The following is a 26,136-nucleotide window of genomic DNA, read 5'->3' on the forward strand; positions in this document are numbered from 1 at the left end:
GGCTCTCTGCTCAGGGGGGAGGCTGCTTCCCTTTCTCTCTCTCTCTGCCTGCCTCTCTGCTTACTTGTGATCTCTATCTGTCAAATAAATAAATAAAATATTTGAAAAAAAGTTTATTTATTTGTTTATTTTGATAATCTCTATACCCAATGTGGGACTTGAACTCATGACCCTGAGATCAAGCGTTGCATGCTCTTCTGACTGAGCCAGCCAGGTGCCCCTGTACTTAGGTTATTTATTTTAAAGATTTTATTTATTTGTCAGAGAGAGAAAGAGAAAACAAGCAGGGGGAGCAATAGGCAGAGGGAGAGGGAGAGGCAGGCTCCCCGCTGAGCAAGGAGCCTGATGGGGGGGACTTGATCTCCAGGACCTCAGGATCATGACCTGAGCCGAAGGCAGACACTTAACTGACTGAGCCACCAGGTGTCCCATTAGGTTATTTTTTAAAACAGATCTTCTGGGGCACCTGGGTGGCTCAGTGAGTTAAGCTTCTACTTCTGCTCAGAATATGAGCCCTGGGGTCCTGGGATGGAGTCCTACTTTGACCTCCAACCTTGGCTCCTTGCTCAGCGGGGACTCTGCTCCTCCTTCTGCCTCTGGCTCTCTCCCTCTCCTATGGAACACCCCCCCCACCAAACACACACATACTGTCTCTCTCTCTCTCTCTCAAATAAATAAATAAAAGCTTTAAAAAAGAAAATAAAATAAATCTTCTACTGAGTGAGAGGATATGGGAATTCTCGGTACTATCTTGGCAAATTTTCTGTGAATCTAAAATTATTCCAAAATACAACTTAAAAAAATCTTTTAATAACATCTTCACTATTTCTCACTTCCTTTGGTGGCGAGGTGCGAAGCAACTCCCTTCCCTAACAATGGTTTCTATAAGCTCCAGGAAACCCTACCAGGCATTTACCATTAGAAGTAAAACCATGTGAAAGTACCCCAACAAGTAAACCATCCTGTGTGTAAACATTAATCAGTATCTGTTCCCACTTGGGAATGAATTTTAGTTTTCTGGGTGTGTGTGTGTTTTTTTTTTTTTTTAAGATTTTATTTATTTATTTGACAGAGGGAGAGATCACAAGTAGGCAGAGAAGCAGGCAGGGGTGGGGGTGGGTGGGTGAGGGGTGGGAGGAAGCAGGCTCCCTGCCAAGCAGAGAGCCCCATGCGGGCCTCGATCCCAGAACTCTGAGATCATGACCTGAGCCGGAAGCAGAGGTTTAACCCAGGCACCCAAATTTTAGTTTTAATTTTATTTGTATTGTTAGTGTAATGAACTTTTTCTAACTCATCTATAAAACATAGATTATTAAAGATTCCATTATTTACATTTTTAAACAATTTAGGCCTTATGATAACAAGGAAAGGGATAGGGTTATAACAGACACATTCTAATGACTTACATACGTAAAACCCTAGTATTTCCTTGAGATCCAAACCCAACAGAAGAGCTTAATTACCAAAGTGAAGTCTTTAGAGAATTTCCAACTCTTTCCAGTAAATGATTTACAAAGAGATGAACCTTTGTTAAGGGTAAATGAACATTTATTTACTGAGGCCCAAGTGTTTTACAAATGCTGTCTCATTTCATTTTCAGAAAAGGGCCTGATGGTGTGATAGCTATTTTCCAGTTTGCTGAGAGAGAACAAGGATGCAGGGACATTAACCTTTTATAGATCTGCAGCTAATAACAGGCTTGGATCCTCAGTCTGACAGATTCCAAAGCCTTTTGCCACCCCCCACAGGAGGTTTAACAAGAACTGTAACACTACCCTCCTTATCTAAAATGACATTCTTCCTCTGGTGTCTACACTGGAGTTCCATATATTGGTATCACTTTTTGGATTAGAGAATGGTGTATTTATGGAAACAAACTAAAGCGAAAATTCTTGATTCATCCTCCATTTTATGACTTTAGTATCCAAGAACAAAAACAAAACAAAACAAAAACCCAGCAGTTACACAAGACAGAAAACAAAGTAATTCTCAAATAAACTGGTAATGCTAAGTATGTCCCACAGAAAATTAATGCAAAATGTTCCTCAGGGGAGAAAAAAGCCCTTTTTGGTGAAGTAAGTTTGAGAAATTTGGCATACTATCTCTACTAGGATATTAGCATTGGATGTTAGCTTAGTAAAGGCTCTGAAAAGTCCTATAATCAAAAATCTTTTGGGGGCGCCTGGGTGGCTTAGTTGTTAGGCATCTTCCCATGGCTTAGTTCATGATCCCAGAGCCCTGGGAACTCCCACATCTGGCTCCCTGCTCTGCAGGAAGCCTGCTTCTCTCTCTCCCATTCCCCCTGCTTGTGTTCCCTCTCTTGCTGTCTTTCTGTCAAGTAAATAAGTAAAATCTTAAAAAAAAAAATTTTCCCATCCCACTGTTGTGCCCAAGTTTTTGCGTCTGAGAGACCACCAAGGAGCCAAGCACCGATACAATCACATGAGGGTTTATTCGACAAGCTTAAACTTAGGCCACAATATAGGCGACACAACGGAGTAAGGACTTGGACCCTGAGCTTGGTTAAGGCAAGGGTATTTATGGGTTCCTGTTACTAAAGCAGGGTGGGGGTCTCCGGAACCAAAGCAGGGTGGGGCTTCCTGGAACTAAAGTAGGGTGGGGGTCTTTAGAACTAAAGTAGGGTGGGGCCTCTGGAACTAAAGTAAAGTAAGGAAAGTTCAGTCCTTGGGCACAGGGGTCTGAGATGGCTGTACTTACACTAAGGCTAAACCTGAGGTGGGATGGCCTTAATTTTTCTCGGCCTCCATACCACTTAAGTGATTGCTAAACTTTAGTGCCATGCAGTGTTTCTTCTTCTTCTTTTTTTTTTTTTTTTCCATGCAGAGTTAAACTGAGGTCAATGACTGATATACATTACTATTACCCAGGATATAGGCTTACACTGCAAATTTTGGGGCCTTGCCCAACCTCAGATCCATTGGGTAACAGTCTCTGGGGAGTGGCCTGGAAATCTGCCCGTTGAACCAGCTTCCCCAAGTAATTCTATATACTTTCAAGCATGAAAAAAACAGTTGGTATTTTTCTTTTTTTTTTTTTTTAAAGATTTTATTTATTTATTTGACAGAGAAATCACAAGTAGACAGAGAGGCAGGCAGAGAGAGAGAGAGGGAAGCAGGCTCCCCGCTGAGCAGAGAGCCCGATGCTGGACTCGATCCCAGGACTCTGAGATCATGACCTGAGCCGAAGGCAGAGGCTTAACCCACTGAGCCACCCAGGCGCCCCAGTTGGTATTTTTCAATTCTCTATCCACACTTCTAAACTCATGCTCTCCTGCCTCTGTTGCCAAGAACTCTCACCATTGATTACTTTGGTGGAACTTTGTGGGCAGCCTTGAACTCCAGGTTGCTAGGGAAGGGAGAGTTTCCAGTTTAGAAATGCAAATAAAATCAGTCACCGGAGTTAGGAATTCCAGATCATTCTTAAATGCAAACCGGCACAATTCCTTAGCTTTTACCTTTCATTGTTTCAGTTGGCTCCTGGGATAGACGAATGTACTTGGCCTTGTTAGATAGTCGAGAAGCTTTCAACACTTACTAATGCTATCTATGATAGAAATGTTTTCCACCTCTCCTTCCCCTTTCATCCGCTTTCATTTTTCTTCCTCTTTAGGGTCCCTTTTTCCTCTCCAGAAGTCCTAGAAAGTGATACACTGAAATGTTAACATTGGTTGTCTCTAGTTAATCGGGCTTTTAATTCTTAGAAGAAAAGGGGATTTTCTTTTTCTTTCCCCCTACTTTCTACTTTCAGGTTTGTCAATGTTAAGTCAGTCAGTAAATTTAAAAACATGTGTATGACGGGGCACCTGAATGGCTCAGTTGGTTAAGTGTCTGACTCTTGGTTTTGGCTCAGGTCACCTTCTCAGGGTTGTGAGACTGAGCCCCATATTGGGCTCAGAGCTCAATATGGAGTCTGTTTGTCCCTCTCCCTCTGCTCTTCCCACCCTCCTCCCAGCCCGTATGCGAGCATGTTCTCTCGCTCTCTCTCAGACCAATAAAATCTTAACAAAACACACGTGTATGAGAATGGAACTATCTATGGAAGGAAACCCCAAACCACCGGCAACTTAAAAGGAAGGGGAGCAATTGCTTTGTATCTTTGTGTTTCTTCACCTGTTAAGTGTATTTTTTGAAAACAGCAAAGGAAAATTATAACTCTTTAGTTGTTTTTTCTCTTCTCTCTCTCTCTCTCTCTCTTCTTCTTCTTTTGCCCTATTTCCCTCTTTCTCTTGCTGGTCCCATCTTCTCCCCCCAGCTGTGAATTCTGTTAGGGAAGCAGCTGGATGGCACTTGCTGGAATGAAAGACTCACTGTCTGGTCTCGCTCTGTAAGTATAGACCACACTGCATTTATGTATAGCCTCTTTCTCCTGGAGGATTGAAATTCCTCTTTATTATTCCACTGCTATTTTTAACATCCCTACAGGGTATGGAGAAAGCCAGTCCTTACATCTTTGAGCCTGTCCTAAATCTCCGGTTTCCCTTGGATCCTATAACACAGATCATCTGCAGGTGGTTTAAAGAAAGTGGTCTTAGAAAATAATTTCATTTCTTTCTTTCTTTCTTTTTTTTTTTTTTAAGATTTTCTTTATTTGTTTGAGACAGACAGAACACATGTTGGGGGAAAGGGACAGAGGGAGAAGCACACTCCCCACTGAACAAGGGGGCTCAATCTCAGGATTCTGGGATCATGACCCCAGGGGAATGCAGTTGCTTAAAGACTGAGCCACCCAGGTGTCCCAATATCCATCTCCTACTAAAGGAGCCAGACCTCTGTTATGAAAGGCCTTGGGGAAAGCAGGAAAATAGGTGTATATTGATTTGTTTGGGGGGAAAGGTCTTATCCTTGTCTTCTTCCTCTAGGCATGAATGAAGAAAGCCCCAGAGCGTGACCAGCGCAGGACATCCCGGCAGAGGCGAAACCCCTGCAGGCTCGGATGCTCCAGGCTCTCAAGCCCCGGGCCAAGCGGCTTTGATAATTTCCCTCATTGCTCTAGAGACTGTTAATTTTTCAGTCAGTACTTGAAACCAGGCTCTAATTGTACACCGAGCACAGAGGGAGAGGCTCAATCAGCCCCAGGAGAAAGCGCGCGGCCTGGTTGGCCTCGACTGTCGCCAAGAGGGCTGCCAGCTGCCCTTGAGCTGCTCTTGAGAGCGGAAAATGAACACCCCAGAAGCGAAACCGCCGCAGCAGCCTTGCTGTGCCTTTCTCTGTAATAGGGAAATTAACGTGGACTCTAATAAGGCAGTGCTCATTTTTAGGTATATGGGTATTACTGTAGCTCTCTCAAGCCGAGGCTTTTCCTATAAGTGTGAAAACCTCATTGAAGTATTTTAAACTAGTACTAACAGCAGAAGTCCCTGGAGTCTTCAGAAAAATGGGAAAATCGTTTTAGGCCTTTTCACTCTGATATGTAGCTATGGGGGTACATTTACATTATAGTTGTTCCTCGTTTCTTTCTTTTTTTTTTTTTTTCCGGCCTCCAATTCCATTTTAATTTTTTTTTCTTATTATGTCTTTCCTTAAATATACAGTCCATCACCTTGGCTCAGTGCATGTCACCAAAAATTCTCCAGGGATTTCATGGTTTGGACCTCGGTGGCGCGGCTGGCCCAGGACTATCCATGCAGGGAGGCCTGCACCTCTGACAGTCGGTTACAGCTCGGCGTGCTCATCCTCTGTGCTTTGTGGTACATATCTGTGTCACCAAAGTAGCGGGCCCGGTATAGCAAGCCTTCCTTCTGCTGCTTCTCCTTCCAGCAGTTGTTTCGGAGGTTGGCGATATAATCATCTTCCACATTCCGTTCAACTGTTTTGAGGCTGGAGCCTGTGTACTCCTTAGAGAAGGTGTCTGCCACGTAGTAGACGACATTCAGGTGGTCAGTGACTCGTCTGTGGACGTGGCCCACCGACGGCCTTGGGCTCAGGCTGTATGGGGGGCTGGAGACCATGAGCTGGCTGAGAGCTGACACGAGGATCAGGATGAGGATAGGCATCAGTTGAACAAACACCCCCAGCCCGCCGTCACCCTGGTTCTCCCTGCGGTCCTGCCTTTGCTGGTAGGTATAGCACATGCGGCCGTTGCTGTAGACGTGGACATTACTAGATGGGAAGCCACCACCAAAGAACATGTTGAAGAGGTCCTCGGGGGAGATGTCAGCCTCAAAGCCACGGTGGAAGTCCCCATGCCCATGGCCGTGTCGGGCTGCCTGGCTCTTGTCGTCACCGAACTGGTCATACTGCTTCCTTTTCTCTGGGTTACTAAGTACCGCATATGCTGTGCCAATGGCTTTGAAAGCTTCAGTGGCACCCGGTGCGTGGTTCTTGTCTGGGTGGAACTTGAGGGCCAGCTTGTGGTAGGCCTTCTTTAGGTCCTCATCGGAGGCCCCTCTGCTCACCCCCAGGATCTCATAGTAATCTTTATACTGCTTGACCCTTTTCACTGCTGCTACTTGCTCTGCTGTGTAGCCTTTGGTGCTCTCTCCTCCTCCAGCTTCTCCGTTGGCCGAGGGGGCATCGGCCCCACCTGGTTTCCTGTGGGTCGTGTCTGTGGGCTGGGGATGGTCACCGGCAGACTGCGGTTTCTGGTTGAGGGACTCGATCAGGGCGCGAACTCGCGGCGTCGGGTACAGCCGCTGAACCTTCTCCAGGAAGCGGAGTGCCCGGTCGGGCTGGTTGCTCTGGATGGCCTTGAGGGCGATGCTAATACGGCGCTCGGCTTCATCCTTGTTGGATTCCATGGCGGAACCAGAGCGCGGAACCAGGGAGGGGGAGGCCGGCGAGCGGAGGGCTGCTGTTCCTCGTTTCTAAAGGGCTCCCCCTCTATCAAGCTACTAAGGGTAGAGACTTCAACCACACTTGCCCTCAACTTTCTCTTGATTTGGGATTACTCTTTTACATTAGAGGCTGGTGGGAGAGAGTTCAGTGAAACACTCTTATTTTTAAGATTTTTTAAGATTTTTTTTCCAATTTATTTATTTTCAGAAAAAACAGTATTCGTATTTTTAAGATTTTATTTATTTGAGAGAGAGAGAGTGAAAGCACGAGATGGGAGACAGTCAGAGGGAGAAGCAGACTCCTGGTGGAACTAGGAGCCTAATACGGGACTCAATCCTGCGACTCTGGCATCATGCAGTGAGCCAAAGACAGTTGCTTAATAAACCGAGCCACCCAGGCACCCAGAAAGTTAGTTTTAATCTGGGTTTTAGGTTGATAGGAATAATTGCAACTTGAATTGCCCAGTATGCTTATAAACCGAAAGTAGAGAGATTGGAAACCTCACCGTTTGCTACATTTATATGTAAGAAAAAACCTAAGTGAGACCAGATCTCTGATCAATAGTAACTTGTGTGCAGACTTGTTCCTGTTAAAAGAACTCAAGAGTAGCTGAGTGAACTCTCTGGTGTTCCAATTCTTAAAAAGAAATCCATAGGCCCCAAATGGTGTCACTTCCCAAGTCACCAAACTGGGGCTTAATACCTAATCTAATTGCAGTTTCAATCTTCCTCAGAAATGTAGTCTTAACTAGTCAGTCAAGAAATTTCTGATCAGTGCCAAAGAGGTAATCTGTTACTGGGGCCTTCTGCATCCCTCAGTGGAGGATAAGTAATTCCCCTAATAAGAGTCGTTTTCCACCCCCATCCCTGCCCTTTCCCCTAAGGGAAAGTGACCTTGCCTGGAAGAATTCTTTCTTTTCTTTCACTAATAATGGTCTTATCCCACCCTCCTTCCTATAAAAACCTTCCATCTTGTACTACTCCTCCAAGCCCCCTCTACTTGCTAGCTGAGATGCCGACCAGTTCTTGAGTTAAGAAAGCCAGTTAGATATTCAAATTTACTCAGTTGAGTTTTTTCTTCTTTAACACAAAGAACGTCTACGGGTGTCCTCCGCCCACCTTAATCCACCCAGTATGTCCGCAGGCCGTGTCCTTCGCATTCCTGATTCGGAAACACAAAGACGAGGGCCTTCATGGGCGTGGGATGACGGCACCGAAGGGGACAAGGGTAAACGTGAAGTGGTAAGTATTTTAATATGGTATTAATGGGCTCGCTACATCTCCCTTTCTCAAAATACCTCAAGGACACCTCTGGGCACCTCAAGGACAAGATGACACGCAGTGTATAGGACTGAGCTGAGCAAGCTGTCTTGTTCTGCCCAGCAGAGCTGCCATGAGTGGGGAGAAAAGCCACAGTCCCCTGGGCAGGGGTGGGAGGGCGCGGGGCGGTGGGTGGGTGGGGGGATGGGGATGGGGAGGCAGAGCAGCCCTGGGGGCCACGGGAAGCATTTCACCTCCACATAAGACAAAGGCTGATTTATTCTATGTATTTTTTCTTCACTGATTTTTTTTTTTAAGATTTTATTTATTTACTTGACAGAAATCACAAGTAGACGGAGAGGCAGGCAGAGAGAGAGAGGGAAGCAGGCTCCCCGCTGAGCAGAGAGCCCGATGGGGGACCCGATCCCAGGACCCTGAGATCATGACCTGAGCCGAAGGCAGCGGCTTAACCCTCTGAGCCACCCAGGCGCCCCTTCTTCACTGATTTTGACCTCTGCTGTCATGGTTCTCTTCTTTTTCCATCCTCATTTCCCACTCAGTTCCTTCCTATCTCCTCACTAAACAAAAACGGTAAATGTGCCATGCTTTAAGTCCTAGACTGGGCCGCGCAGCAGGGGATGGGCTTGGTTTGTAAGGTGCTAGAATCTAGTGTTCCACTTGGTCTTATTTTCCTCTGGTCAGAAAAATAGAAGGCAAGCCTCCCACTTTCTATCCTTATTTCTCACTTTCCTTTTCTAAGTCGTTGTTCGAATGGTAACCGACTTGACCTAGAACCTGATTTTTCTCCATGTTGACTCCTGGCATTAATGAAATGAACAGAAACGCAATGCTCCATTGATCTAGGATCCATGGCATTGTCACAGAAACCAGGAAAAGCAAAGCCCCCAAGTAGTATTGGAACTTTGAAGGTTTTTTAAAAAAAAACATTACGTGGTTGTAGGCCTAAAACATTCTGTGAGGGACATACTCTTGTTGGTCATTTTAAATACCAGAGACATGAAGATGTGAGGATTGAGGTGATTGTCTAAGTTTTCTGCAACACAAAGTACTAGAACGAAGAGTCGATGCTGGTCCTTGACTCTTAGTCCTGGACCCTGCCCACACCACCATCACTGCTAGGTTTTTCAAAAGACAGTACACATGAGAAATTCTGTGTTTCCTTTTCTTTTTAAACCACTTAACCTTTGGATTAACCAATCTCCTACCCTCTTTTGCTTTGTGTTTTTATACCATCCTGTCCTCCAGAGGGAGAATGCATATATTCTTAGAGTAACCTCTGTACCTAAGCACCCAAATGCTATGTTTCGGGACAGATACTTTTACTCTTAACAAGAAAACTCAGTGGCTATTTCAGGTGAAAAAGTGTGCTTTGTCAGCAGATAGAAATGGAAAGAATCAGGCACCCAAAGGTGAAATAAGAGCGTGAGCCGTTGGGGTGCCTGGGTGGCTCAGTCGGTTGAGTGTCTGCCTTCCACTTGGTTCATGATTCCAGAGTCCTGGGATCGAGTCCTGCATTGGGATCCCTGCATGGCCAGGAGTTTGCTTCTCCCTTTGTGCACAATCCCACTTGTGCTCTCTCTTTTTCTCTCAAATAAATAAAACCTTAAAAAAAAAAAAAAACGAGCAGTTTCTAGAATTTTCTACTTCTCTCCTTCAAGAACTGCTAATAATCTTTGCTTATAACCATAATAGAAATGAGAGATGTTCCTTTAAAAAAAAAAAAGAAAAAAGCAACACCTAAACACTTGCCTTTACTCTTCAAAGTCTCCTCTTAAATTTCTAAACCCACTTTCACCCAATTTCTAACCCTATTTCTGTTACTGGGATGGGCAGAGGCAAATTTTATATATGATAATTATATAATTTTCTGTGCAAAATTAAAAATGGCTTATGGTAAAGTCAAATTCAAATAGCTAAGGATCAAAATCTCAGGAAATGCCCTAATCCAGGCACTCCTTTACCTTTGTCTTCCTGATACTTGTCTGTTGCATTTCAGAGGGAACAACTAAGTGTTGGTGCTAACAGCTCAAGTTTCATCTCTAAAGTCTAGATTTTCTAAATTATGGAAGCCTTTAACATTTTAACCATTGAAAAAAACAAAAAAACAAAACAACAAAAAAAAACATTTTAACCATTGACCCCAGACATTTGACAAATAATCTCTTTGTAACTGGAAATTTATCATGGCTACTTAGAAAATAATCATGTCCACAATATTGTTCACCTGCCACTGAAAATTTTCAGAGGGACTAAGTTTATCTAATTGTGCATGAGTACCTAGTATACCCAGGAAACAATCTGGGTCTCCATAAGAACACTCTAAGGGCAATAACCTCAGTGATCTTATCAGAAGATGGATGGGCTCCTGGGTGGCTCAGTCAGTTGGGCATCTGCCTTTGGCTCTCCATTCGTGATCCTGGCATTGGATGGCGCCCAGCGTCAGGCTTCCTGCTCAGCTGCTTCTCCCTCTGCCTCTGCCTCTGCCTCTGTCCCTGCTTGTGTTCTCTCTCTCTTAAATAATTAAATTAAAAAAAAAAACAAAAACGGCATTTCCCTTCTGTGACTTATTTGTCAATCAGGAAAATTCAAAGACAGTATGTATCTGAAATTTCGTGATGTATTTGAGAGGGTGGAAAGGAATGATAATTATCATGGTGAAGAATAGTTATATCTGTTGTAAAAATCTTCAAAATACTGCGTCAATGTTCTTGAAAAAATGGGATGGATTCCTCCAAGAGGGAATGAATTTCCTGTTAATGGAGGCATTCTAAAACAAGAAAGACAATCAGTTGGCCAGGATGTTGGAGGTCAGTGAATAGTACTAAAAAAGAAACAACAGATCCAAAATGGAGTCGGCTTGTGGTAAGACCCACACCAACAAATGAAGACTTAATACCTAACTTAATTACAGTTTCAGCCTCTCCCCCAGAATGTGACCTTTAACTAGTCAATCTGGAATTAACTGATTAGCACTAGTGAAGTAATCGACCCCCCCCTCCCATGAGGGGCTCAATCATATGACCCTGAGATTATAACCTGAGCCAAAGGCAGACGCTTAACCGACTGAGCACCCAGGTGCCCCCTGCAGTATGAGTCATTGAGTTCATTAGGGACAAGTAATCACTACTTTAAAAAAAAATGTGCATGTAATCTATCCCTTTTAATAGTCCATTATAAATCTTCTCAAGATTTACAGTCAAACTCACTGATGTCCATGATTATTTGAATTTGGTTAAGAGCAGAAAGTTAGAAAATGGGAATGGGTCTTATCAAAATTAGGCTTACAGAGGGGTGCTTGGCTGGCTCAGTGGGTAGAACATGGAACTCTTGAGTGTTGATCTCTAGTTCATGAATTCAAGCCCAATTTTGGGCTTATGTGTAAAAAATGAAAAAAAAAAATTAGGCCTACAGAAAAGTGCCACCAGACATTTGGAATTTGTGATTCAGATCCTGGGTTTTAATCAATGATTAAAAGATGGTAAAACCATCTTTTTCTCCTCCTACAAAAGGGGAAAAATATCTCTTAGTGTTTCTTACTCTGTGACCTATCCAAATATCCAAATGGTTTAGGTTAACATATGCTCCAAGAACTAATAAATCAAGATCTCTGGGATGGGACCCAAATCTACATTTCAATCAAATACCCCAGGAAGTTTTGATACCAAGATTTGAGAAAACTACATCTAATCAGTAAATAAAATGTATTCAACATTAGTTCTGCTTTGTCAAAAACTATCAGTTTTTAAATTATTTAAGTGATTTTCGGCAAAGAAATTGCTTTGAAATTTGTCACATAATAACCTTTGTATCCTGGGACATCTGGGTGGCTCAGTCAGTTAAACATCTGCCTTCAGCTTAGGTCATGATCCCTGACAAATAAATAAATCTTAACAAATAGGGGCGCCTGGGTGGCTCAGTGGGTTAAAGCCTCTGCCTTCAGCTCAGGTCATGATCCCAGGGTCCTAGGATCGAGCCCCACATCGGGCTCTCTGCTCAGCAGGGAGCGTGCTTCCTCCTCTCTCTGCCTGCCTCTCTGCCTACTTGTGATCTCTGTCAAATAAATAAAATAAAATAAACAAAACAAACCTTTGTATCCTGAGAGCCTAGTGTAGTGTTGGATTTTTGTTTGTGTGTGCAAAAAGGTGATTTTAATTAAAGAACAGGGACAGGACCCGTGGGCAGAAAGAACTGCCTAAAACAGTGTTGGATTCTTTTTTTTTTTTTTTTTAAAGATTTTATTTATTTTATTTGACAGAGAGAGAGATCACAAGTAGGCAGAGAGGCAGGCAGAGACAGAGGGGAAAGCAGGCTCCCCGCTGAGCAGAGAGCCCAATGCGGGCCTCGATCCCAGGACACTGAGATCATGACCTGAGCCGAAGGCAGCGGCCCAATCCACTGAGCCACCCAGGCGCCCCACAGTGTTGGATTCTTAACAGATGCTCTTAAATAGCAAATAGATATTTGTTGAATAAATGCATGAATGGTCTTATGGATGATCTTCCAGGAAATAAAGTTGATTCCCAAATTACAATGGACAAATACGATGAAGAGTTATCTTTAGGTCTTCTAAAAAGTACCAACATTGACATACTTTGCTGCCTTGACTGGGAAAATGCTATTTAAATAATTATTAGCCAAATTCACAAGATATGGTACGGGAGGCTGTGTGCAGGAAATGGACTATGGAAAACAATCATAATCCTAAGGTAGTTTTTTGGAAGAGACCGAACTGAACTGAGTTCTAGATGCTTAGTTTATAATAAGCAAAGTGGAGAAGCAAAACTATTTCAGGGAGGATAAGTGTCACCTTAGGCCAGAAACAGTGGGAGAGCTGCTTGATTAAGCTGAGAATGGGAAGTCTCAGGGTATACAATGGGGGAAGGGAGTGAGCTCAGATCATGGAGAGCCATGAAGGTCACACAGAAGTGTAAACTTGACCCAGTAGCAAATAAGGAGCTGCTGAGAGTTTTATAAGGTGAATAACCTGAGGAAAATAATGTATAAGTAAGTTAGCCGGGAAATGCCAGTAGTAAAATTGGTTTCCTGCTTATTGGGGGCCTGATGTGTCCAGGCACCAGGCTTGGCCAACAGTCCTAAGAGAAAAAGAGTTATTGTTCTCACTTAACAGTATTATAAAATGAGACTGAGAGAGCAGGTGCCTGGTTGAGCGAAAGAGTTAGTAAAAGGCTAAACAGGTATCCACACATGGGTCTGTGTCCCCCAAATTTTCTCTTCAGAGCAGGTATTGATGAAGTATGGTGTACCAACCAAATCCAGCCCACTGCCTTTTTTTATACAGCCCTCATGGTAAGAACAGTGTTTACATTTTTAGAGGGGAGGGAAGGAGTGCCTGGGTGGCTCAGTTGATTAAGCGTCTGCCTTTGTCTCAGGCCATGGTCTTGAGATCCTGGGATTGAGCCCCACAGTGGGCTCCCTGCTCAGCAGGGAGACTGCTTCTCTCTCTCCCTCTGCTGCTCCCCTGCTGTGTGATCTCTGCCTCTGTCAAAGGAATAAATCTTTAAAAAGTGGGGCGTGTGGGTGGCTCAGTTGGTTAAGCAACTGCCTTCAGCTCAGGTCATGATCCTGGAGTCCTGGGATCAAGTCCCACATTAGGTTCCCTGTTGAGGGGGGCAGTCTGCTTCTCCCTCTGACCTCTCCCCTCTCAGGTTCCCTCTCTCTCTCAAATAAATACATAAAATCTAAAACAAAAAACAAACAAAAAAAACCTCTAAGGAGTGATTAAATAAAAAGATAGGGGGAAAAATCAAAAGAAGAATAAAATTCCTTAACAAAATATTCTATGACGTTCACATTTCAGTGCCTAAATAAAGTTTTATTGGAACATAACCAACCAACGAAGTTACCTGTTAGTCTCATTTCACGCTATGATGGCAGAATCTAATAGTTGGACAGAAACTGTTGCCTCCAGAGCCTAAAATTTTACTATCAGGTCCCTTACAGGAAGTCTATAGACTCTTGCCGTAGAGCTTTGCTGCTCTAAGTACGGTCTCTAGAGCAGGAGCCAGGAGTGTCATCTGGCAGTTTAAGGGCCGTCTCAGGCTCCATCCCAAACCTGCTGAATCCAACTTTGCATTTTGGCAAGCAGGAATGATTTGCATGCACAGTCAAGTATAAGAAGCACTGTGATACGAATGTGCTGTCCTGCCTAGGGTTGGAAGAGGGTGAGTCTAGCAACAAGGACAGTGGGTGGTTTAAGATTAGAAGACAGAGGGGAAAGGGGCAGGGTTGACAGACGTTTGAAGAATGTTTGCCATTTAACTGTGCACAGGCAGCCACACATTCCTGCTCGAGGCCTTTGGGATTCCTGCATATAAATATGCGGAGAATAGAAAGCCATATGCAAGTTAACATACAAATCTGCACCACTTCTTGTAATTAAAGTGTGTATTGCTGTGGCATTTTGAAGAAAGCTGAACAGGAGAAGAATTGAATTAGCTTGTATGCAACTTCCCATCTCCAGTCTCCATTTGTGATTTGCAGACAGAGAAAGGGCTTTCTGACACCAGCAGGAGTGCCCGTTGCACTAGAAATTGGTCTGATGCATTGCTGTGGGGTTGTTTAAGAGATGGTCGAATATTTTTGCTAAAGCATTTTTGCAAATGGTAGAATAGTGAAGAAGTTGGTGTTACCTGCAGTCTTCCCTCAAACATACTCTCTAAGGAAAAGTAGAACTCTTCCACTTTCTAATGATGAAATTCAAAGAAGAGTTTAATGCTCTCTAATTTGAAACTACACTGAAGTTTAGAGCAATACCCTGTTACTACATGCCATTCAACATCACAATACTGCCATTCTCTGAGACGATAGTCCCAGTTTTTTTCTAGAAATTAACAAACTATCTAAGGACAATTTTGCATTTGTTCAATTAATGAGGAATGTGTGGCGCCCCAAGATGTACAGATAAATAAGACAGAACAAAAGTATTTGAATTCAGGAAGTTGACAGTCTCAAGGGAAGATAGGCATGTCGCATAACAACAGAACATCATTTTGGACCAGCAAGAGAATGGAACAAATGACTGAATGGACATGGCTGAGAAAGATACAGAAAATTTATTTGAGCAACTTTTTTATTTTAAAGCATCTATCTATACTTTTAACTTTTTTCTTTTTAAAGATTTTATATATTTATCAGAGAGAGAGCATTAGCGAGCGCACAAGCAGGGGAAGTAGCAGGCAGAGGAAGAAGTAGGCTCCCCGCTGAGCAAGGAGCCATCCCAGAATCCTGGGATCATGACCTCAGCTGAAGGCAGATGCTTACCCAAAGGAGCCACCCAGGGGTCCCTCTCTTAACTTTTAATTATGGAAAAGTTCAAACATGCAAAAGTAGAAGAATGGGAGACTAATTCTTCCCCCATCCCCTGTTTTCCTAGCAGGCATCCATCAGATGAAACTATTTTCTTTTTACTTAAAAGATAGTTTATATATATGTAAACTCATGCTCTCTCACTCTCAAATAAATAATATATATATTGTGTGTGTGTGTGTGTGTGTGTGTGTGTGTGTGTATATACACAAACAGGTACAAGCAGAGGGAGCGACAGAGGGAGAGGGAGAAGCAGGCTCCCCGGTGAGCAGGGCCCTTGATGCGGGCTTGATCCCAGAACTCTGGAATCATGACCCGAGCTGAAGTCAGATGCTTAACTGATGGAGCCATCCAGGCACCCCTATATCTAAAATTTTAATTCCAGTGTTTCATTATCATCAGATTCAACAATTAAGAATGCATGCAAGTCTTCTTTCATCTTACTCCGTATCATCCCTCTCTACTGAAGTATTTTGAAGCACATGTCAGACATAACATTTTGAGGGAAAATGATGTGTCTTTGAGATCAATTTCGAAGGATGCCTAGGAGCCCAGCACCCTGAGACAGAGGCTAGGGGGCCTCCAAGTGGAACACCGCCAGGAGGCCAGGAGACAGGAAATCGCAGTCCAGATCCCTCTGGCTCGAGGGAGGAATTTTATAGATACTCGTGGGAAATAAGGTTGAAAGGAGAGGTAAGCTAGAATGTGTAAGCTCTGTGAGGGCAAGAACTGTGGTTATCATCTTGGTCCTTGTACACCTTGAGTCACCACAGTGCCGGACCCGGAGTGGTGCTCAAAGGCTGTGAAAAGAAGACGTGCTCGAAAACGAAGGCAGATTAGGGTGGTTTTAGAAAGCTAGGGTGTTGCCCGTTATTCTGGAGCCATTTAATTTGTTTAATTAATTGGGGAGTTTAATTAATTGGGTTGTCACGGGATTAAATGTGTTTCTGGAAGATGAATTCAAACAGAAGCAAATATATTTGTAAGTAGGCCGCCTTCCCCCCGAGGGCGGGTGCTGTGGGGCCTTAGCAACCACCGGACTCCCAAGCAGCTCTCAGCTGAGTCTGCAGAAATCACTAACTTCACAGAAGTTTTTCTTTCTTTTTTTTTTTTTTCCTTTTTTTAACTTTTAAAACAATGATACTTAAAAACCAGTTTCAGGGGCTCTTGGGTGGCTCAGTCGTTAAGTGTCTGCCTTCTGCTCAGGTCATGATTCCAGGGTCCTGGGATGGAGTCCCACATCCAGCACCCTGCTCAGTGGGGGCCTGCTGCTCCCTCTCCCACTCCCCCTGCTTGTGTTCCCTCTCGCTGTGTTGTGTCTCTGTCAAATAAATAAATAAAATCTTAAACCAAAACCCAGTTTCATAGCATTAACCTCAGGATAAGGTAGTAAAAGAAAGCATGAAAAAAAAAAAAAGCATGAAAAATACTTTTGAAGTCCTCTATAGTGGTAGCAAACAGCAATATTTCCACAAAATATTTCAAAATAAAAGGTATGGTGGTTTGTTTTTTTTTTTTAAAGATTTTATTTATTTATTTGTCAGAGAGAGAGAGGGAGAGAGAGCGAGCACAGGCAGACAAAGAGGCAGGCAGAGGCAGAGGGAGAAGCAGGCTCCCTGCCGAGCAAGGAGCCCGATGTGGGACTCGATCCCAGGACCCTGGGATCATGACCTGAGCCGAAGGCAGCGGCTTAACCCACTGAGCCACCCAGGCGTCCCGGTATGGTGGTTTTTTATAATGTGATTTCCTCCTACCTTGAAGGAAGCAGGATAACTGCAGTGATTCCTGGGAGAGCCACCTCCTGAGGTGTCCCTGGCCTGGGCTTGGTTCTTAGGGGAAAATCGGGTTTCCTGGGCTCGGCCAGCTTTGTGGCAACTTGAGTTTGTGCAAGAGAGCAGGATACAAAGAGCACATGTACTGCTTCAGTTTGCATTCATATGGTCTGTTACACATACCTGGAAAAATTGCTTAGAGGTTGGTGACGTGTGGGTAAGTTGAAAGTTGAGTGAGAGGAAGCCAAGCAGAGGGGACCAGCGGTGGGACGCACAGCATTTGGACTGTCAGGGATCGTGCATTGAGGTAGAAAGTGGATTCTTGCAACAGGCTATTTGGGGATGCCTGGTTCCAAAGGTGTAGAGTCTTTATCCTGGAGCTCCTGCTGGGGCTTCCAGCACCTTAATTAAGCAAGCCTTACTCCCACTGCGGGTCTCGAACTCACAACACTGAGATCAAGAACTGTTTCCTCTACCAACTGAGCCAGTCAGGGCGCACTTTCCCAGCATTTCAGTGTGGAGGTTTTCATACCTTAGGAGGCATCCACATCACCTAGAGTCTAGGTCAAAACACAGATTGCTGGGCCCCAGAGGTTCTGATGCTGTAGGTCTCAGTGGGGCCTGATAATTTGCATTTTTATGAGTTTCCAAGTGGTTTGTATTCTATTGGCCCCTTTGAATATGATGACTTTCTCTTTTTTTTGAAGTTTTACTTATTTAAGTAATCTCTACACCCAACGTAGGGCTCGAACTCAAAATCCTGAGATCAAGAGTCAAAGAGTCAAATGCTCTTCCAACTTGAGCCAGCCAGGTGCCCCCCCTTCTTATTTTTTTAGATTATTATTACTATTTTTTTTTTGAGTAATCTCTACACCCAACATCAAGCTTGAACTCAACCCCAAGATCAAGAGTCACATGCTCCACCAACTGAGCCAGTCAGATATCCTGAATATAATGACTTTCTTAACAAACCATCTGTCTTAGAGATCAGACCTAGAAACCTCGTAACTTGCCAATAGTCACAAATCATGTTGAGGGCCAGTTCTGCATTCTCCCAAGCCGCTCCCTGTTCCTGAATCCTGCCAGGTTTAAAACATTGAGAAGAGGTTATTTCCTAGTCATTTTGCACTATTATGTCTCTCAGTTTATGTTCATGTTTAATGCAATAGTTGAATGAGTGTGTTTTTAGATAGGAGAATGTCCTTATAAGCCAAGAATACCACTACATAGGTTATAGGATAATTTCAAGGAATGCATAGTTATAAAGTGGAAAATTAGACGGTTCTCATAGTTGGACTACAGTCTGAAAGCAGGTGGTTGAATCCTGTGGGCTCCAGGAGAATTCCAGGTATAGCTAATCTTGCCGTACCTCCTCATTATCTAACTTGCCATTTTCTCTGGCTCCCCCGGTGTTGCTTTTTTCCCCTCTGCTCAGCTTAATACACACACTGGCTTTCAATATCTGGAAGGCTTATGGGAACAGGGCAATTTGGGAACAGAATGTCAGGATTCAAACATGGCATGATAAGCAAGCAGGCTTTCAATCAAGAAAGTGTTCCATCATTGTAAAATTACTAACTCTGTATTGAGCTTGCTCTAAGCTCCGGAAACCAAGGACTCAGAGGGCCAAGGGCCCCAGCATGTTGGCCCACCTCTGTTGGACAGACATAACCAGCAGTCTCCCTGTTGAACTTAATGGGTGCTTGGTTAGATGATTCTTCTTTGGGTGTCTGCATTTTACTTACCATTTGGCTATAAGTTCCTAGTGTCACATAAGCAGTGATTTAAAGTACAGCTTTGTTGTGTCATGTACATTCATTGCGTCATTCATTTGTTCAGTCTCAGCTACTCCTTCGCTAAACATGGATTCAGTGTCAAGGTGCCACACTCTGTGTTAGAACCACAAAGATGAGTACATTATAGTTTTGAACTGCTAGGGGCTTTCAGGGTCCTAGAGACAAGACAGGGAAGCAGCTAATTCCAGAGATATGAAGGTTTTGTTTGTTTGTTTTCTAGAGAGGGAGAGAGGTGGGAAGGAGCAGAGGGAAAGGGAGAGAGAATCTGAAGCAGACTCCACACCCAGTGTGGAGCTTGATCTCACAACCCTGTGATCAGGGATCAACTCAACCCTGAGTTGAAATCAAGAGTCAGGCGCTTAATGGACTGAGCCACCCAGGTGCTCCCAAAGATGTGAATATTGAAATGGAAGTATGTACAATAACCAATGGAGTAAGGAGTGCTCAGAGAAATTCCCCAGAGGAGGTGACAATGGACCTGAGTCTTGGCAGATGAGTGGAGACATTATAATCTAGGCCAAAGGAACAATACATGTAAAGGCAAGATCAGAAAGAGAATGAGTTACTCAGCATGGCTACTTTGCAGGGTGTGGCTTGGGAGTGGAAGCAAATGGGACCAGAAAGACAAGCAAGGACATCAAATAAAACCATTGCACCCATAACAGGATATACCAGCTTTTGTCCTGGTTATTATAAGTTGGAATAGCTTGGTTAAATAAAAGTAGGGAAAGTTGGGGCACCTGGGTGGCTCAGTGGGTTAAGCCTCTGCCTTCGGCTCAGGTCATGATCTCGGGGTCCTGGGATCGAGCCCCACATCGGGCTCTCTGCTCAGCGGGGACCCTGCTTCCCTGCACCCCCTCTCTGCCTACTTGTGATCCCTGTCTGTCAAATAAATAAATAAAATCTTTTAAAAAAAGTAGGGAAATTTCAGGAAGTGTGAGAGAAGTAGCTGTGTAATTCTAAATTTTAACCTTAAGGACAATTGCCATTGTTCATAAGAAAACTGAGAACAAGTATTCAGCTAAATGTGTACTAGGAAGGGCAGTCTTAGTGATCAAAAAAGCTCAGTACTCTGTAGACAGACTCAACTAGCTTACTTCAGTCATACTTTTTTTTTTTTTTTAAAGATTTTATTTTATTTATTTGACAGAGAGAAATCACAGGTAGTCAGAGAGGCAGGCAGAGAGAGAGAGGGAAGCAGGCTCCCTGTTGAGCAGAGAGCCCGATGCGGGACTCGATCCCAGGACCCTGAGACCATGACCTGAGCCGAAGGCAGCGGCTTAACCCACTGAGCCACCCAGGCGCCCCCAGTCATACTTTTTGGATATTATAACCATAACAAGGTTCTTAGCAAAAGGAGTTTGTTCTCATGGACCAAATAGTATAAATCTTCGAGTCTATAGACCTTTGTTCTCTCAGCACAGGAACCATGCCATGGGACTGATTTGTTGGATTATTGGTATTAGAAAGTTCCCATATTTTTCAAATTTGTATTTACAGTCTTGAATATCTAAAGAATGTTTGCCTTTTCTTTTTGCATTTTTAGTATATGTGTCTTAGACTACCATAGACTGAATGGCTTATGAACATTTCTTTTGTGCAGTTCTGGAGGTTGAGAAGTCCAAGATCAAGATGCTGACAGCTTTCGTGTCTGGTGAGAGCCCTCTTCTGGGTCATGATGCTAGGTCTTCACATGGCCAAAGGGGCAAAGGAGTTCTCTGGGATCTCTTTTATATGGGCATTAATAGCATTCATGGGCTTTTCCTTCATGAAGCCTAATAGCCTCCCAAAGGCCCACCTCTAAATGTCATCACGTTGAGATGAAGCTCCAAGATAGGTATTTTGGGGGAACCACAGCCATTCAGTCTACAGCAATATGTAGCAAAGCACAGCTCTTCTCTGATCTGTGGCTGTCAGATTTTTCTTACACATGTAGAATTACAACATTCAGAGAAAGTTCTGTCTAGCCCCAAAGAGAAAGAGTGATAAGAACCAGTCTTGGAGTGGAGAGGGGGTTCTGGTTATTGGTGAAGGCTTAGATAGAGAAACCAGAATCCTCCATTCATATGAATTTACTCAGTAGTTAACATTTACAAAACATTATTAAGTCCCACAATAAGCCAGGCGTGAGGCTTGAGGAGGAGGCAGAGATAAGGGCCTGGCTCCTGCCTCAGAGAGCTCAAAACCTAGGGTAAGAAGTTACAATGAAATGCAATAAGTAATTTAGCAGAAGTCACCCCAGAGTGTCCCAGAGATACGGGGAAATAGGTCTAACCCAATGTTGGGGATGGAGTGTATGGAGAGTTTGGAGGCAAAAAAATGTATCCACGAGATACTGATAATTGACTTAGGTCTTTTCTTTTCTTTCTTTTCTTTTTTTTTAAAGATTTTATTTATTTATTTGACAGAGATCACAAGCAGGCAGAGAGGCAGGCAGAGAGAGAGGAAGGGAAGCAGGCTCCCCGATGAGCAGAGAGCCCGACGCGGGACTCGATCCCAGGACCCCGAGACCACGACCCGAGCCGAAGGCAGCGGCCCAACCCACCGAGCCACCCAGGCACCCGACTTAGGTCTTTTCAAAAATTATCATTTAAAAAGATGTTGTTTTAGGGACGCCTGGGTGGCTCAGTTGGTTAAGCAGCTGCCTTCGGCTCAGGTCATGATCTCAGCGTCCTGGGATCGAGTCCCACATCGGGCTCCTTGCTCCGCGGGGAACCTGCTCCTCCCTCTGACTCTGCCTGCCATTCTGTCTGCCTGTGCTTGCTCTCTCCCCCTCTTTCTCTCTGATAAATAAATAAAATCTTTAAAAAAAAAAAAGATGTTGTTTTAAACAACATTGAAAAGTATAGAAAATAATGACATGCATATGACCATCACCCAGATTTAACAGATGGTAATATGGGTATCAGCTAATTTTCTGCACTTCTCAGTATTTGAAATGTTTCACAGAACAGGAGTTAGATCCTGCACTCTGGCAAGCTCTTTGCAATTAGATGCTATAAATGTTTTTGGGGGGGGGTGACACCCTGACTATAAACTTTACATCTTAGTAAGCCTTTTGGATCTGCAACTTCATTTGGCCTTCACTTCAGTCCCCAGCAGCATGCAGGAAAAGTATTTGATGTGTCAATTTGTAAATCAGGAACCAGAGGCACAGAGAGAAAGTCAATGATAAGAGTAAGTGCTATAAGGAGGCCTGGGTGGCTCCATCGGTTAATCATCTGCCTTTGACTCAGGTCATAATCCCAAGGTCTTGGGATGGAGTGCTGCCTCAGGTTCCCTGCTCAGCGGGGAGTCTGCTCCTCCCTCTCCATCTGCCTGTTGCTCCCCTGCTTGTGCTTTCTCATATAAATAAATAAATTAAATCTTTTAAAAAATTGCTGTGAGAACATATAACTTCTTTAAAATGCTTGTATTTGTCATTTATTCTTCAGACACAGCGTTCCTCAGTAGGTAGTAGCTTCTGGGTATGAGAAGTTAATGGGGGGGTGGCTGGGTGGCTCAGTGGGTTACATGTCTGTCTTCAGCTCAGGTCATCATCTCAGGGTTGTCTGACATCGGACTCCTTGCTCCATGGGGTGTCTGCTTCTCCCCGTGTTGGTGTTCTCTCTCCCTGACAAAGAAAAGAAAAGCTTTAAAAAAATTACCGGAGCTTTTCTTTGGTTTAAAAAAAAAAAAAAACTCCTAACAGTGAACATTTATATATAGCACTTAATAGCTTACAATTGGTTTCACACGCACTGTCGAAGGGAAGCCTTACAAAGCTGTGAGAGGGATGGCAAAGGCCATTTCCTTCAGAGGAGAGGAAACTGAGGCTCGGAGAGGCCTCGCACTCTGCCTCCTGGTGCGCAGCACTGAGTGGCCCATCTGCAGTCCCGGAGCTCCACTCTCCCCTCCACACTGCAGTGTTAGTTTTCCACCCACGGTGAACTCCGTATACCCTCCGAGGCAGAGGGGAGGGAAGCTGGCTTCCCCGGAGCTCTGTCTTCCCTTAAGGTTTTGGGGCTGTAGGACCCGTGCATCGTGAGTGACCTGTGAAGTCGGCCGGGAGCGGGTTCATTCACACACGGTGGCTGCGTACAAGCCGCACGCGGAGATCGGAGTTCATGAACGTTTTCATCTCCCGCGTGGCATTTTTCCGTCCATTTTCCCCGTTCGATTTATGGCCCTGTGGTTGGTCGTGCTCCTGTCAGTCTTTCTGACCCTTCCTCCACATTCCTCGCACCAGCCCTTGCCCGGGGACACCCGATCGTATCTTCAGCAGCCGGCCAGGAAACCGAGAGCCTGGCTCCCGGAGCTGCCTTCTGGCAAAGGGCTCTCGCCTGTCCAGCTTTGGACCAGACCCAGGGTCTGTGGGGTCCAGGAGAGGTGATGAAGGGCTGTGACAAATGCCTGGCCTGGCAAACCGGGCAAATGCTGGCCGGCTGGGGAGTGCCAGACAGCAGTAGCTGCCTGGAGAAGGGACATCTGTGCCGCAGATGAGGCCTGTCGCTGAGCCGATCTACCTGTGGTGCGTGAGGCCTGCCGAAACACCACCATCTTTGGGGATCTTTACCTCGAATCCACTGGCAGTGCCCACCCCCCTACCGTGCCTGGAAGAGATACTCAGAAGAATTTGCTAAAAATCTTTCTTGAGGGGCATGTTGGTGGGGAGGCCTGGGCCAAGAGAGGCCTGCAGACATAGAATCAAGGCTTGGCTCTGATGTTGGGGTTCTTGGTTGTTGCAGAAAACTGACCCGGGGGTACCTGGGTGGCTCAGTTGATTAGGCGACTGCCTTCGGCTGAGATCATGATCCTGGAGTCCCGGGATCCAGTCCCGCATCGGGATCCCTGCTCAGCAGGGAGTCTGCTCCCCCTGACCCTCTCCCTTCTCATGCTCTCTCTCTCACTTTCTCTCAAGTAAATAAAATCTTAAAAAAAAAAAAAAAAAAGAAAAGAAAACTGACTCGGTCTGGCTTACACCAAAGGGAAATTTATTTTTCGTAAGAAGAAATAGGCTAAGATTGGGGCTCTGATCTGTGACTCACTGATGTCATTAAGGACACGTGGGTTTTTTTCTGTCTGCCCACTCCTACCATCCTCGATGTTGGTGTCATCCTAACACGAGTCCGGCCACTTCTCCTTCATGGTGCCCACATGACTGCCCTGAAGGCTGCCAGGCAGTCCGAGCTACTGTCATCTCCGATCACTACCAGCAGGCAGACGACTCTCCCAGAGACTATAAATCTTTCGCGTCAGTGTCATGGGCACAGTTGAGGTCTCCGGCCTATTCTCCTGGACCCATATGATTGCCATGGGAATGACATGTCGATGGGCTCAAACCTGTCTTGTCTGGTAAGGAAGCTACTGACAACGTGTGGATACTGGGCACTTGAAATGTGTCTGGTTTGCATTAAGATATGCTCTAACTGTAAAATATTCATGATGTTCCAAACACTTCTGTCTCTGTCTCGCTCTCAGAAGTAAAATGCCTCTTTAGTGGTTTTTATATTGATTACACAGTGAAATGACATTGGGGTATATTTGGTTTAAACATTTATTAAAATTAACTCCACCTGTTATTTATCTATTTATTTAAATTTTTAAAGAAGATTTTATTTATTTATTGAACAGAGAGAGATCACAAGTAGGCAGAAAGGCAGGCAGAGAGAGAGGAGGAAGCAGGCTCCCTGCTGAGCGGAGAGTCCGGTGCGGGGCTCGATCCCAGGACCCTGGGATCATGACCTGAGCTGAAGGCAGAGGCTTAACCCACTGAGCCACCCAGGCGCCCCTATTTATTTAATTTTTTAAATGTGGGACCACATTGGCTAAATTAAAAAAATTTTTTTTAATTCCAGTCTAGTTAACATAAAGTGTTAAATTAGTTTCAGGTGTACAGTATAGTACACAAACAAGTCTATATCCACCTGTTTAGTTTTACTTTTTAAATGTGGCTACTAGAAAATTTAAAATGACACATGCCACTTGTCTTCAATTTTTCTTGGGTAGCACTGGCTCATATTAGGGTCTACTTCTAGAACTAGAGAGGGACAGATATCTGAGTAAAATCATGGTTCTTTTAGAAGGAAGAAGTCTTTCCTCCTTGAAGTAACACGTGATTTTTCTTCTTTGTAGATATTTAACAGAGAGGATGGGTGAAGGGCAAACAATGCGGGGCTATACATTCACTGAGAACTATTTATGTGAAAATGTGCTGTGCTAAGTGTTGTGGGGGAAAGAAATTGCTGACTGAGTAGGGCAGATAAGATATGTAGGCATGTGAGTGGTGCAGATAATAAAGGCTGTAGGATTTCAGGCTTTGGAGAGAGAGTTTCTGTCTTGTGGGACAATGGAATGTCAGTTTGATCTGAGCCTTGAAGGAGGTGGGGGTTAATAAGAGAAGTCAGTGGTGAGAGTTGGCTCGGGAGGCATTCTAGGTAAAGGGAAAAGCACAGAGAAAGTGCTGAGGTAGGGAAGTATAAACTAAGGTTTTTTAGTTTAGCTGAAGCCGAAGGTTAGGGAAAAAGAAGACAGTCACACTGCTAAAAGTCTACACCACTGGGGTGAATTCTAGTAGCAGCTTTATTCTGGGATGCCTGATATGAACATTTATTAACAAGGTATGGGCAGTGGTAAAACACATCCTTTTTTAAATTTGTTTTACAGATTTTGTTTATTTATTTATTGGTCAGAGAGAGAAAGAGAGTATGCACAAGCAGGCAGAGTGGCAGGCAGAGGCAGAGAGAGAAGCAGGCTCCCTGCTGAGCAAGGAGCCTGATGCAGGACTCGATCCCAGGACCCTGGGATCATGACCTAAGCCAACGGCAGTGGCTTAACCGACTGAGCCACCCAGGTGTCCCAGTAAAACACATCCTTAAGTCACTTAGCAAATGAGCCTAAATTAATCCAGGCCACATCTCTCCCAGTGCCCCTATAAAGACTTCACGAGTCAGATCAGTATAGTTTAGTGCTTGGGCGCATTGACGCTGGCCTGGGATTTAATCCTGGGTTTCTATCTCATCTGTGCAATTTATTAGAGGTGATATTTTGGGCAATCTACTTAACCTTTCTGCATCAGGTTCTCCATCTGTAAGATGGGAATGATAACAATATACTTGCTTCATAGTAAGTATATATTACATATATATATAGTAAGTATATGTTATAGATAAATATGTATATCTATATA

General features: G+C 44.2%; 1 protein-coding gene across 1 annotated transcript; it reads right to left on the reverse strand.

The window, feature by feature from the left end:
• Positions 1-5,469: 5,469 nt before the first annotated feature.
• Positions 5,470-6,790, reverse strand: LOC122899805 (dnaJ homolog subfamily B member 12-like). The gene is made up of 2 exons (XM_044237918.1): positions 5,660-6,790; positions 5,470-5,605 (listed from the first exon to the last, which is right to left on the reverse strand). The coding sequence occupies exons 1-2, from the start codon at positions 6,755-6,757 to the stop codon at positions 5,576-5,578; spliced, it is 1,128 nt and encodes a 375-aa protein (XP_044093853.1). The 5' UTR covers positions 6,758-6,790; the 3' UTR covers positions 5,470-5,575.
• Between the last annotated feature and the right edge of the window lie 19,346 nt (positions 6,791-26,136).

The sequence above is a fragment of the Neovison vison genome, chromosome 1 (genome assembly GCF_020171115.1).
Source record: "Neovison vison isolate M4711 chromosome 1, ASM_NN_V1, whole genome shotgun sequence".
NCBI classification, from domain to species: domain Eukaryota; kingdom Metazoa; phylum Chordata; class Mammalia; order Carnivora; family Mustelidae; genus Neogale; species Neogale vison.